The sequence below is a fragment of the Lygodium microphyllum genome, chromosome 27 (genome assembly GCF_053477565.2).
Source record: "Lygodium microphyllum isolate KBCC chromosome 27, Lygodium_microphyllum_v1.1.10, whole genome shotgun sequence".
Lineage (NCBI taxonomy): Eukaryota > Viridiplantae > Streptophyta > Polypodiopsida > Schizaeales > Lygodiaceae > Lygodium > Lygodium microphyllum.
Genome location: NC_141161.1, coordinates 115,418,305 through 115,433,856, shown reverse-complemented (window position 1 = coordinate 115,433,856; position 15,552 = coordinate 115,418,305). Strand labels below are relative to the sequence as shown.

The 15,552-nt window shown below is 39.4% G+C and overlaps 1 protein-coding gene across 1 annotated transcript; it reads left to right on the top strand.

The window, feature by feature from the left end:
• The first annotated feature begins 238 nt into the window (after positions 1-238).
• On the top strand, positions 239-865 carry LOC148012734 (putative germin-like protein 9-2). The gene has a single exon (XM_087669206.1). It carries the CDS (start codon positions 239-241, stop codon positions 863-865), a length of 627 nt encoding a protein of 208 aa, XP_087525332.1.
• Positions 866-15,552: the final 14,687 nt, after the last annotated feature.

Below are 15,552 nucleotides of genomic sequence, written 5' to 3'. Positions count from 1 at the left end.
GGTTCGTCCGGGGAAGGGCATCACGGCAGGGGAGGTGTCCTTCGCGTAGTATATATTGTCGATGAAAGAAGATAGTTCCTATCCCATCTGCAGCAGGACCTGCAGCTGCTGAAAGACATCTTCATCAAGCAGTAACAATTGGCCGCGCGTCCTGCACGCAATCAGCATCGCTCATCACACGATTAATATAACAAAGCTAGACTAGACTACTGCTCCGCGGCTGTTATCGCTGTACGCTATGGCCAGCTGTAGATTCAGTTTGCTGATGCTCACAATCTGCGTAGCGACAACATGGGTGGGTTTGGCGGTATGCTCAGATCCAGAGGCCACGACGGACTTCGTGTTGCCAGCTGGCACCAGCCAAACCGACATAGATGGCAGCTTCTTCACGTTCAAGGGCTTCCGAGGTGGTGCCGACGCGTCGGCGGGCATGTTTAAGCCTGTGAAGGCCTTCCAGGATCAGCTCCCGGCAGTGACAGGGCTGGGCATCTCCGCCGCCTTCCTGGAGTTCCCGGCGGGCTCCCTGAACCCGCCGCATACGCACCCACGCGCCACGGAGCTCCTGTTCGTGCTAGACGGCACCCTGCTGGTGGGCCTGGTGGACACCTCCAACAAGATGTACAACATGACTTTGCAGAAGGGCGACCTGTTCGTGTTCCCCAAGGGCCTCGTCCACTTCCAGATGAACCCTGCCAGCTACGGCCCCTCCGCCCATGCCCTGGCTTCCTTCAGTTCTGCTAACCCTGGCACCAACTCCCTCCCCGGCATCCTCTTCGGCTCCGGCATTCCCTCCTCCGTTCTCGCGCAGGCCTTCCAGGTCTCCTACTCCACCGTCTCCATGCTCCAGAGCCCCTTCCACAAATGACTGATCGATTGGTATGTGCAGTTACCGAATTGATTGCTCGGCCCACCGTGCTGAATACTGGTACTGATACTTAAATAGATCTTGATTTGATACGGAATAATTCACACCCAGATCGATAATTTGTTTCTCCTGGGCGGGTGGTGCAGTTCCGACTGATCATACTCTGAAGCAACAACGAGACATTGTTCTGTCTGGCACACGATGCTATTGTTTTATTGATGCTATTGTTTCTTTGTAAATTTAGTAAGAAATGAGAAAGCTTCCTGAGTACGTCTTGGGCATGGACTATCTGCTTTACACGATCATCAACATCAGTGCGTACAACTTACTTACACTTTCTAGAATTTTGTTCAGTTCAGTCTAATAGATAGTGCTTACAATGGGCAAGCTGTCAAGCAATGAAATGGCCGCGGTCGAGTCTCGACGTGTTATATGTTTGGAGAGAGAGAGAGAGAGAGAGTGTGTGTGTGTGTGTGTTAACGAACCTCGTACAAACAACACTTGACAAACAGGCTGATAATTGACAACATAGTGCAACCCAAATGATACGTTAGTACGGGAAAAAAAGATTTGTGAGAGAGCTAGAAGAGCAAGATGACCTCGTTTCACAAATTGTTTGACATAAGAATATCGAATGTCAATGTGGTTGGTGGGTGTTGGAAGAGAGCCGAAGACATGCGCGAAAGGAAATATGTGAAGAGCCTGCGAGAGTGAGGCTGATGGCAAGCATAGAGCTTCAGAACTTAGCTAGCGCTTTACAAAACACCTTGAAAGAGCTATTACATCTCTTTAGGCTCCTAAGCACCACCAAAATTTCAGCATTAAACTTAGACCACCTGTCTTTGGGAACAAGTGGACGCTGAAGTCGTCCAAATAACATGTCATTCATCAACTTCCAAATTTCTTGCATAGAGACAGCATTAAACACATTGGATAGACCCAAAGTCTGTACATCAAACTTACCCATGTCCCCAAATAAAACAAGCTTGCAATCCATAGTCTCATTAAAACCTACTTTCCTCACCCACTGTTGGAGTTGCTTCTGGAGAGCCTTCACCTCTTTGCATTCCCAAAACAAATGTCTCACTATTTCTATTTTTAAAAGACTAGAATGGTCCCAAATCTTTTCCCAAAGGCACATACCTTTCTTCATTATATTTTTGGCTAGCCTAAATTGCTTCAACCCAAATATATCTCAAGGATTGAAAGCATGCTTTAAGAACAAGATGGCTTGCTTTAAAGATGAGTCTCCTCTTTTCTCCTATGAGCCTCTTTGTGAGGCATCTCCTAATATTGATTGCCATGCTTGGGACAAATTTTTAGCTACCTGAGAATGGGGAATGCTTATCTTTCTCCTAGTGAGAAGAGTATTATACCAAACATAGCTAGGGAGCCCAATATTCTTTTTGTCAAACTCCTCGAGCCACACCTTAAGAGTGAATGTCTAGGATTGAGAAGCATCAAGCCTTTTAAGCATACCAAACATAAGTGAAATAGCTTTAGCGCTAAGTTTAGGGACCCCCACTCCACCTTCCTATTCATTGCTAGTAACATGATCCCAAGTAATAGACCTCCATCCTTTTTGTCCCTCTTCCTTATTCTAGAGAAAGCTAGCAAACACCCTCTCAAGCTAACACCCTGTTCGTTGACTAAAGTTTAGTATCATTGCAAGAAAGGTGGTAGAAGAAGCCATCATGACCTTTATAACCCCTATTTTACCAAGAAAGGAGTAGGGCTTTCCTCTATAAGCATCAACCTTTCTCTTAACCATTGAGATCATCCAGTTTGTGCTTTGCTTCTTCATAGAGATACCAACCCCCAAAGGGTAGCCTAAGTACCTAAATGGTTGTCTCTACTTGATTATCTTAAAGCCAAGATCTAATATCCACTTCGGAGGCTCATCAAAACTCAAGGGCACTAATTCTATTTTGGCAATGTTGATAATATACTTGGATAGTTCACAAAAGTTTTCATATAGATTTAGGAATTCCCTCTTAGATTGATCTTTTGTTTTCACTACATTAGAATTGTTATCTGCAAAGAATTAAGTGATAAAATGATCCCTCCTATGGATAGGGAGGCCTTTGATAAGCCCTTCTCTAATCTTCAAGTTCAAATTCCTTAAGTCAAGATCAGTGATAATTGCAAATAATAGGGGGCCAAGGGCACCCCTTCTTGCTGATAGATGTCCTTATCCTCACAAAGTGATTTGAGCAAACCCCATTCACCTGCAGAACAATAGAAGCATTTGCAAATATGTGTCTCACCATCTTTATGAATCCTAGACCAAATCCCATAGATTCCATTACCTCCACAATGAACTATCATTTGATCCTATCATATATTTTATCAAAGTCCCTTTTTGTCAAGATAAGAACTCTGAGTTGGATGATAGTGAAAAATCGATGGATAGCATCAAGTTTAGTGCATCATCATGAATCTTGTGACCCTATGCAAAATTATGTTGTTGAGCATGCAACACTATGCTCTTGATCATGCAACACTTTAGAAAGATTGAACTTGATCCTCTTAGCAAGAGCCTTGGCATAAATCTTATAAGCCACATTGAACACTATGCTCTTGATCATGCAACACTCTAGAAATATTGAACTTGATCCTCTTAGCAAGAGCCTTGGCATAAATCTTATAAGCCACATTGAACATAGTCAAGGATCTTGAGTTATCCAACGTGACCATGTAAGTGACTTAGAAACGAGCTTTACAAGTGCCTATTTGAGCTCTATAGCACGAATTCACCAACCCTTCTAATATATTGGAAAAATTGTACATGCCATTTGCATATTCATTCCATAGATCTTGAAAAACTTTAGCTTGTATTCCAAAAATATCGAGTGACTTGGCTTTAGCCATTTTATTTATCTTAAACTTCAACTTCTCCACTCAAAATGGACTATCATAAGAGTAGATTCAACAATGTTGATTAAATCACTTCCCTTCAAAAACTCTCTTATCTTTCTTTGATCATTCTTAGGCCACTAATGCTTTACACCAACAATCGCAAGACTATATCTCGTGAATGATCATGCAATGTCCATGTCATTTCTCAGCCTTTGTCTTTTACCATCATTAATCCTAGTGGATCTCTCTTTATGTTTCTTGATTGTCAAAGCCTTAAGAAATGCACTAGTTTGTGCATCGCCAACAATATATGAGGACCCTCAGCTAAAGCTTGGCAGCCTGCAAGTGATAGTGGAGGAGGCCTTCCAAGAAGGCTTCAACAAATTAAATTAGCGATTGTAGTATGGTGTGTCTTAAGGGGCCACTTTGAGTGCTTGTAGGATTTCATCTTTAAATGCTTTTGAAGCATTAAAAATTTTCCTTCTTTCTTGTGCTTGAGAGTGGTCAAAGACTTTTGCTACATCAACAATAGCATTCATGCAGTCAAGCCCATACCTAATTGGGTGAAATAATTCCTTGTTGCAACTTGACCATGCCTCCTTCAATATTGAACATAAGCTTTCTTTCCTAAAAATTGAGAAATTAAATCTGAACAAAGGAGAGCCATTCCCAACAGCCAAAACAACATTAGGGTTGAAAGACCAAAGCACATGAACATGGCTAGAGATGGATACTAAGAAAGATGAGTGATTTTGGCATTAGGGAAAATCCATCAAGCTTCCTTGTTTAGATATATCCTCTCTAGAAGAGATGCTCTCTCGTAATGCTTATTATTCCAAGTGAAGTTAGAGGAATTTCCACCATTAAATACCACTACAAAGTCTAGCAACTCCTGGGACTGTTCAAAGTCATGCCAATTGTATCTCTCCCTACATAACATCAAGGGTAGAACCATGTGATTTGTCAGAATTGCACAAAGTCATGTTCCAATCACGCATAAATATTGCATTATCTTTTTGCATAAGTTTTTGCATTTCAACTTAAAGACTTGCTCTATCTACAAGTGCACTTGGACCGTAAACTAAAGCAATGAAGCATTTCTCAGTGCCAATCTCAATAGTGACACCAACAAGACTGCCATCACCTTTGCAAAAAATAAAGAAGGGCTCAAGGTTTCTTTAACCACCACCATGGTTCCTATCTTGCCTTGCCTACAATAATCACTGAATGAGATATGTCATTTGCACTTGATTTATCTATCCTCTTTTGCTCCAAGTTTTACCTCTATGTTTCTTAGCAATGAGGTGCATGCTTTCTTTTTAACCAATGCAACCAATCTAGACACATTCTAGGTGATCAATGTCAATTACAACATCCCCCAATTAGTTATAATTACGAGCATCCACCCCGTCTTCACCAGCATTATGCAAGTCAACATAAATGCTCTTATCAAGAAGTGGTTGCTGAGCCAAGTTCTTAAGTGATTCTCTCTTATTATTGGGTTTAGCCCCCTTAGACCCTATGGGAAGGATATTTTCTTTATCATGCACCACATGCTTACTAACACTCAAGAGGCAAGTGAAAGACTTTGCAGGATGGGCTTTCTGAATCTCAACACTATCAAATTTGGATTCTCCCTTAGCATGAAGTGACCCCTTAGGGTCTCTCAGGACCTCATGAACATCACAATTAGCTTAGCCTATTCTTTTAGTGGTCATTGTAGCACTATGCATCTTCCCTTATTCTATAGTGAGCAGACTTTCCTTCTCAACAACATCAGAGTGTCAATGACTTGAGTCTTCTTCTCTTTAGGCGTTGCTATACTTGGGCACTCTTTTACATGGTGACCAAGACATCTACAAATAAAGTTTGTATCTAGGAAAGAATAAAATTTGACCTTGACCACTAGTTCAAGGCCATTAGGGTTTTCAACCTCTAAAAAGATCAGGGATTTTCTTTTGCTTGTCCTAAAGTATTGATGCATGCTTCTTGGCCTTTATAGCTCCATTACTAGATGCAACAGATGCAACATTAAGAGTTGTTTAGTGAGCGGTAATCAAAGACAAGCCTCTTTCACAATCCGAAAATGAGACATGAAGGAGTGCTAGTTAGGCAATTGACTTTGTTGAAAGATGACTCACAATGAAAATTTTCGAAGTTTCTAGAACACAACACAATTCACACATGAAAACAAACCAATAACTATGTCTCTTGTAACCTAAACAAAACTCAAGGTAAAGCATCCACAAGATCAAAACATTTAAACTTGAGTTTGAAATAACAATCACATTCATACATCTTTGAAATTTGTTACAACACCTTCTGCATTCGAGTTTCCACAAAGTTGATTCAACGCAAACAAGTCCCCAAAGATTTGTTTGCGACCCTCAACTCACTTCTTTCGCAAGACACAAAATTGAGTAACAAGGAAGGAGCAAGGGCCCCTCCTTCATCACTCTCATACACTTATACAGGGTTTTGTTCAAGCACATTTATTTGTGCTTTAAATGTTTTGCTTTCTTAATTTTCAAAGATTTTCAAAAGCTTTTATTTAAGCTTTTCACATTCGGACATCGCCACCTTTCATCCTCATTTCCTTTCATGTTAATGAATCGGCATATCAATTCAAGGTTATCACCTCCCCCAACTCTCTTCTGAACTGCGCACACAATTCTCCAATATAGCACCCTATCTCCACATAGATTGTCTTCACTTGAGCTACTTTCAACTTAGTGTACCTCTTCTTCACATTTGGAGGCACTTGCTATGTGTTGCTACCATTTGTGGAAAAAAAGTACAGATACTAATTTGCATATATCGAAGATTAAACCCATTTTTCCTAGTTTTTCTCAGCCCGTTTTCTATTTTCCCCTAATTTTAAACCCATTTTTGGAAAATTTTTCCTATTTTTCTTTAATAAATAATGACCAAAAATGAAAGTTGATTGTGGGTTGGGGCCCTTAGGTTCATTGACAGCAAAAACTCAGATTTAGTTGGTGTGACATATCATATTTCTCATTTATATAGCAAAAACCCCCAATTTTACCCTTAAAACGTGTGTTTTTCATGTATTTTAACATTAATTCAGTCCATGTAGCCTTATATTTTCTGATTTTTAGGTTGCAAAAATTTGAAACTCATGGAAAACAATATCATAATGAACTTTCATCCCATATGAACAAAGTTTCATAAAGCAAATAGCATAAAAAGATAATTTTTCTTTATAAAAATAGCATTACCGCTTATTTTCAGGTCTCAGTTTCTTGGTCTTGATTACGGGACTGATTTCCAGCATGCATTTAATGCTCAGCATCTTCAAGAACAGCACTCTTCAAGTCTTCATTCATCCGGAAGCAATCCGGTCTCATCCAGACAAGCTTTCCTCCATCATTCTTCATTGTCTTCTTCCACACAAGAACAGCCCCTTAAGGGAGAGAGAGGGAGGAGAGAGAAAGACTAAAATCAGAGATCTTCATCCAAGCCATCATTGTGCGAGTGAGAGGTGGCGATATGATCAGCATACAGGAGGGAATCAAGGGCCAATGTCACTCAAGGGGGTTGCATACAACCTCCATCCTCCATCTCCCAAGAATCAAGCGCATTTTTTGGCGCCTGATGGCGCCTCCTCCATGCCACGATTTGATGCATGCTTCTCCTCCACACTTTCATGTGACATTTAAAATTTGGGCTCCCAATGATGCCAGGAGGCATATTCCACGGTGGATTCCGTGAGGTTTTACGGTGGATTCCGTAAACTTAGATGACTGGGGCTCATACGCAAAGAGGATTCTTTGTGCGAGAAGTTGATGGGGACGCCTGTCATGGTGGATTCCGTAAACTTAGATGACCAGGGCTCATACGCAAAGAGGATTCTTTGTGCGAGAAGTTGATGGGGACGCCTGTCGTTGCATATGAGCCCCGGTCATCTAAGTTTACGGAATCCACCGTAAAACCTCACTGAATCCACCGTGGAATATGCCTCCTGGCATCACCCAAAGGTCACTTACCCATTTTGCCCAAATTTTATCCACCCCTTCGTATCTTGACCATTTTCTTGGCCATTTCGCCCTCCGGGCTCCAAATCGAGCTCTGAAAAATCCTGGGAGTCCGGCTTGACATCACGCATTGGCTGAAAACTCCTGACAACCCGCATAGCAGTCTGAAAAAATATCAAAAATCAACAAGTGTCGCTCGAGCGCCTTTTAAGAGTCGTATTTCACTTGGTGCTTAAAATGGTCCTGGCTGGAGCCGCCGCATTTGATATTGACTATTTTTCCCCTAAATTCTGGATTTTTTGGAAAATTTTTGGCACGTCTCAAGCTCAAAACTCCGCTGTCAATTGAGAAGAAGCGCGATCTGAATTTCGACTTAGTATGCACCATCGACTTATTCGATATCCCGAGGGTATGGAGATGCTACAGTTTATGTCAACGCAATGGTTACATGGAGCTTTGACCACAGTATCTCACGAAAAGGGCATATGTCTCAACCGAGGAGTGGGAATTCTTGAGGGGATGTAGTCCAAAGGTAATGAGGTGTTTAGGATTTGTCGTATCTATATTTCATATGTGTTAACTAAGTGAGTGTTTCAATATACAATACAAAATATATAGTACGGGGTGGTCGTGCGGAAGACATTTTTGCATGGAGTATATTGACAAAATGTGCTCCACAATAGATTGTGATATGATGGCAAAGTTCGAGCAAGAGAACCAACGATGAGCAACGGATCCAAACAAGGTTATAGATGAGATGGAGTATTTTGAAAACTTACAAAGTATTATCACGATGGATTACCATAGCTTCTCCATGATCCTATTCGATGTGCAGTGGTACAAAGTGGTACTTGAAGGAGTTGGAGCAATAGTTCGACGAGGTCCATCCGGATTTCTCGAAATAGATTTTGAAAAAAGATGAACAGATTTGCGCGACACATTTGTATTTCCGGCACATTGTGAACATGTGCATGAAGTCATGTTTTTTTAAATTTTATTACGACATGGTACATGTCACAGAAGTTAAATTTCTCTTGTACGTGATTTTGAACAGGTTATTGTCTTCAAACCCCCGACAACCTTGATGGTGGTATGTCATACCTTCAACTCCCTGAAGTGCAAGAGTATATGATCAAAGTGATGTTCTTAGCATAGATGAGGACAATATGCAAATAGAGTCAATATTGCAAGGGGTGGAGGCTACCATAAGCTTGGAGCATATAGAGGAGCCAAAATTGAGTAACAATGATGAAAATACACGAGTCCAAGAATTCTTTGAGAACGAGGTGGACTCATCCTTTTGTGGTGACATGTCTATCGACCTTCTAGTGTATGGGGAGTTGTGTCAAGAGATTAACATGGGACCATAGGATAATTCATACTTTGAGCATTAACCTAGTCAATTCGTTGACGAATCACTTATAAGGATATATAAGATATGCATTTCAAGTAAGATTATTTTTTAAAGATTTATATTATCGTGCTTTGTATGATTTATATTGATTATGCTAACATCAATTTTTTAATGTGCAGGTGACCTTTGTGGATATTTAGATCAGCATGATGAGTCAAGGGATGAGTAACGAGGAGCTACACGAGATCTTCACACATATGTCTCTAGATCAAATGGGTCAATTCAAAGATATGGTAGACCAGGAACTGTCTCGAACACCATGAAGCCGTTCTGTTAGATCTACTTCGGTGCGCTCTGATGCTTCAGTTTCCAATAGACGAGGTTGACACTCTGGACTTGGACCAGACGGAGAGAGTAGTTCTAGAGGATGCTATGGAGACATGGATGCAGTAAGTCCACGGTTAGCTTGGGATACAGGTGCTACTCCTTGCTCTCGTGGTCGTTCGAGAGAGCGTGGCTCAGGTGGTTATTGTGGAGGTACGGACGCAGTGTCTCCGTCTCATCGTTCTGCTGAAGTTGCCTCACCTATGGGATTTGTCACACCTGAGGGGATGTCTACTCCAATCACTCCAGCTTTTGCTCAGCCATCGGCAGGTGGCACCCCTATGGGTGCTACTCTGAGAGATACTACCCTCGTAGCTACACCAGGTGTACATGGGTCTCTTGGATATGCCCAAGAGCGTGGTCATAGGTGGGAGAGGACACTTCTTAGGCATATCCTAGAGGGGTATGTATACCTTGTAGATGATAGGACATGAGCCATCATCATGAATGATGAGGGGAGAAGGGTGATGGCTCGTATGAGAGAGTTGTGCCAACAAGCTTTTTAGCACAATGTCTTAGATCATTGGAATAACATACCAGAGGGGAGCAAGGACTACATAATAGCATCCTTGCATAATGAGTTTCCGGTACCTACGGCATTAGATACGTTTTCCACATGCTGGATTATGCAGTGTATGCGTGCATACATGTCACACAGACGATCGGACGCACGCAAAGCATTTAAGAGTGGGGCCTCAAAGCTTGAGTGGCTAGATGCGGATGACTTGTGGGGACTCAGAGAGGAGGCTACAGATTCTCCAGGACATTGGAGACAGTAACGTGAGGCGGCGAGGGCACGACTGGAGGCAGGAGTGGTCCATCATCTTGGGAATGGCGGCCATAGGACATATCTGGAGGACTTTGTAATTTTTACTTTTGTTTTGCTTTCTTATTTTTTTGCAATATCCCTTGTACTGACAATCATGCTTCTAATAGTTGTATTTTATTTTCTTTGCAGCACTCCATTACAAACCGTGATCCCACTGACCTAGAGACTCGATATGCAGAGACACACGGTCTCAATGCATTGATCAACTGATTGTATGGACGCGGCGGCCCTGTAAGTCACTCATATTTCTTGTCCATAGTTACTAATTTTAATTAAAATGCATTATTGCATGGTGGACTGATGTGTAGTTATTTCTTTTTTTATAGAGTTCATTCAATGCTCCTTTGCGATGGGGGGACGAGGTTTTGGATGGCAAGGATCTATAGCTCGCCCTTGGATCCGTGGAGCTGACATACTCTTCTTTTTTGGTCACGTGATTTGTGTAGGCATTTTCTATGTAGTAATAGTATCTTGCCATGATTGTACCGTCACTTTCATTATGCGATCATGTATTTATTTCATGTATCAGTGTTATAATTCAAGTACACTTTACCTTCATTTACATGAGCATTGTACACATTACTGAAACTCTTTTTTATGGCCCAAATAAAGCACATAATTTTTTTTCCCTGTTACCGTCGCTATTAGCATCACAATATGTGTCACAAAGCGTCTCTATCATCATCACTATCTGCGTCGGTATCATAGCGACGCAAATAGAGACACTGATAATGATGCCGATAGCAACTATTCTATGGCATTGCTAATACCGACGTTTTTTGCGACGACGGGGGCAAATTTCTTTATGAACATATTCGTCGCTTTGAACGTCGATATAAGGCATGTACCTTGTAGTGAATAGTATGTATTTTTACAACTATTTGCTCCTTAGTTATATATGTATGTATGTAAAATACATTCGTAATTGTCTATATAAAATATAACCTATCATTTCTAGCTTTTTTTATATCAAATTTTAAAGAAATGTATAACTAGTATGTTAACATGAGCTCAAATCCTCCTGTTGGGGCTTGTAATGTTGAACAAGCTACCTATTGTATACCAGGTACCTTATTCATAAGTATCATCATCATCACCTCACTCTAATGACCTTCTTATTATCCTTTATTTGGCCTCCCTTTTGCCTCCTTCTCTTGCATGAATCATCATCTTGCTATGCCTATAAATGTGAAAAAGAAATTTAGAAACAATACAGTAGTTTTAATGTGTATGATGAACCAGAGGACTTAATATTCAAATTACCATGACGTGATACCACATCTACTCTGTGATTATGCTCTCCTAATATATGTGTATCAATGCATCAAATCTAAAATGATGGTTTTTAAAAGTTGTCTTGTATAGCTAATGGAATATTGACCCACAATATTAAGTTATAAAATCAAAATATGAGGAGTGTTAGAATCAATCAATCACAACATCAAGAAATAATTAACCTAACAAGAGATTTACATACTTATTACAAACTTAGTCTCACATATCTCATTAGCTTCTAATTAAAAATGTGATGACCTATATCACTTCATTTGGATTCGACATGTCTCCCTCTACTATGGGCGAAGGATCTACATTCCACCCTTCTTAACACTTCTCTCGACTCTTTAGGATGGGTACTACTTTGTATTTGTGCAAGACTCAAGCCTTGTCATGTCTCTCTCTAGTTTTTACTACTCTTTGTTTAAATAACACCCTCTTGTACAATAGAATTTTTGGGATCTCTTTTCCAATGCAGTGATCTATGAATCTCATAAGCTTAGGATTGGAAAACCTCATATGCACAATGCTGATAGTTTGTTAGAGCACAATTGGGTTCTTAACCGTAAAAGGCAATGGAATCAAAGCCCAAGTCAAGGCCAACAAGTCAAAGTGTCACACATTTTCAAAAAAGAAAAAAAAAGGGCTTCAATGTATTATATTTAACTCTATCCATCCATAATGTTTTGTAATTGTGCAAGTGTAATTTATTCCTTGTGAATGAGAAATTTCAATTCTCTATAGTACTTTGTAAGAGCTCAGATCACTCTATGTGACATCTAATATGTTTGAGATAGATTAGATGATCTAAAACAAATGTGAGGCTTGCAGATATGAACTCTATTCACTTTTTTCTAGACTAGGACGCCTAGTAGCTACTAGTTATTGTACTTGATGAATCATTTAGTCTTCTTTTTTGAGTTTGTTCTAAGGAGTCTCCCTCATATGATTGAATACAATACTTCCTAGTATTGGAAGGGGTGATTTATGAATATCTTAATTATAGTGTGTGTGAGTTTTTTCTTACAATGTGTATGTATACTTATTTATATAGATCCTTATATGGGACATAGCTACTTTGGTAGCAACTAATCATAAACTAAGGGTTATATTCATATGTTACATAGTGATCCGTACTATATGGGTATATAGTGACATGTTATGTATGTTGAGATATCAATTAGAAAATCTAACTAACCTAAGGTGTTTGCATTAGTGGAAAGAGGATTTGTCTCATGAGCCAAAAATCTAGGTAGTTTACCAAATTTTTATGTGAAAATCATAACCTTAATGTATAAAAGGAAAAACATAAATGTAGCATATCATACTGATCTATGCAATCTTTGAGGTTCAAGTCTTGTTTCTTCTTGTTTGTCATCTTCTATCGTCATAGCTTGAGAGTGAGTAAAGAGAGAGTGAGAGTAGGCTTGAGTGAGGGACTAGGGAGGTTGAAACTAATTTCTATCCCTTTGAGTGAAGACTTGTGTGTGAGAGATTGATTGTGAGTGATAATCAAAGACCAATTAAGAAGAAGCTCTTCTCCTTCTTTTTATTCTTCTTTTTTTGTATCTTGTTCTCTCGCTGCTTGATTTTCTCAAAGTGGATGTGAACAAGTTGAGGTGGTATCTCAATGAGCATATCCCATGGATGTGGGACCAACTTTAAGTCTTCATGCTTTTAAATTTCAATGTAGGAAGTTAAGTAGGTGAGTCCACTACACTTCAAACTTGTTCTTCTATTCTTTTCTTTCCAAGAATAGAGAGAGGTGCCTTGAACCCAGAGTATGAGCCATGAAAGGTTCGAGATCTTGAAAGAGTAAGCGTTTCATCCAATATCCCATTATTTAAAATTAACATAAAAATTTTAGTTACATTACTAAGACGAAGGACTGAACCAACCCATCTATGCACAAAAGAAGACTTAGTGTAAAAGACGCACAATTATGCTAGGAGAATATGAGGCTTACTCCAAGCCACACATGTTTGGGCTAGCAGAATTGATCCATGAGGAAATTTTCCTTATCTCTTATGGAAGCCTAATGCATGACATGATCATTGGTAGCCCAAAGAAATAATTTGTCTTCAAGGCTTCTCCAACAACTATAGGTATTTCCTTTGGCACGTCAACTTATACTACATCTTATTTTCATCTCTCCTCTAACACCCATGTTAGTCAAAAGTCCAATCATTTTGATATTTGATATCATTGTGTTTTAAAATCTATGAGTGAAGGTCGACTTTCTCTAGCCAATATTTCTACCTCTAACAATCCTATATATTCTCTCATTATAGCTAGATACATGTATTGCCCGATGCAAGTTTAGACTTAAAGCAAATAACAAGGTCCTCTTATTAGTGCATGCATTTTTAAATGACTCTATCAAATTTTTGAGTGTTTCCAACTTTATGTATTAAAACTAGAACATCATATTGGGGAATATGGGAATTTTCCATAAGTTTGGGACACATGTCAAATCTTTGGATTTGTCATAACTTGAACAGTATAACTCCAAATCGAGCGCTCTATAGCTCAATAGATTCCATTTTTCAAGCGCTTTCCAATGATAGGTCACATTATATGGTTTTGAGAAACTTATGGGCATATTATCCGGGTGCCACCTTTTTAGTATTCAAAAAATGGGGATTGGGAGATTCCCAAACTCACTAATATTGTGTTCTAGGATGACCCTTTCATTTTGACTATTTAGTACATAGATCAAATGAAGGATTCTTAATCTCATTTAGTCCACTAAAGTTAAACTTGATCTTCAATTCCCCACATGGATAACATATATTTTTATTATTTCCTTGTCCTTCAACTTGTAATATTCATGCAACACTTACTCTTATCCATAAAGCCAAAGTACTCCATGCTACTCTTCACTCTTCTACACTTATGTCAACTTGTGTATTTTCTCTCACCCCCATGAACATATTATTGGTAATCTTATATATCTAGCTAGTTGAACATACAATAGATAGTTCTTTCAAGTTTAATTCTTTTGAGAATTATGCAATACCCTAGCATGGTGCATTGCAAAAGGTAATAAAATCATATTAGACTAACCCCATGCAAGAGAAATATTTAGGATCTACAATACACTAGCATGGTGCATTGCAAAAGGTATTAAAAGTGTAATACACTAATCCATCCCACATGTCACAAATTATGTGGGACCTACCAGGGATATGGTGGCAAACTCCAACTCATATGCAAGGTCCTCCCCAAGAGCATAGCCAACATACAATACTCTTACACAAGATGAAAAGTTATTAGTCGACTTGGAATTGAATGCATTAAAGTGCATTCCGTCTTATTGACTAAGCCTTAGCAAGCAACAAAAGCATTAAGAGAGGATGGACCTGAATTATGTTTTAGCTATAGTTGTTGTTGGTGATGATGCTATAAAAATCAAGAATGAGATGTGAGAAGATCACACATTCCACAATGAGAAGAGGAAGGAATCCATTGAGACTAATAAGAATGTGTTGTGAGCTTAGCTATCTTTTTCTATTTATTGGATTTGTCGATGCTATGCATAATATGCATTGTGTGGGATCTATTTGTATTTCATGGATAAACCACTCATGGAAGATGAGTTCACAAGGTGGTTTGACTCTACCTTGTGTCTAGGGTGTCTCTTATGGAGTACAAAATTGTTTGTTGGGGATTTTTTATTACCATCATCTCCTCAAATGTCAAGAGGGGCTTTATTTTTGGATCAGTTAGTCAGTTTCAAGGGAGACCTTGTTTATTTTATGCCATGGAAGGCAAAGCTTAACATTGACAAGGTTCTTCACTTTGAGTGCCTAGCATGGGTTAGCCTGACCTTCTAATATGGTTTGATGGTGAGATCATTACTCTGGTGGGTATACTTGGGAAAACTCTTTCAAGCACTTTTTGCAAAAACTCTTTCAATATGGTTTTTGTTAGCTTAATTGTTTGCGTGGTTGTTTGTTTTGACATTTTGTAGTTAGATTTTTTAAGTTTG

Bases quoted from the DNA above. Each gene is read 5' to 3' on its own strand.
- LOC148012734 (XM_087669206.1), top strand. From the start codon at position 239: ATGGCCAGCTGTAGATTCAGTTTGCTGATGCTCACAATCTGCGTAGCG.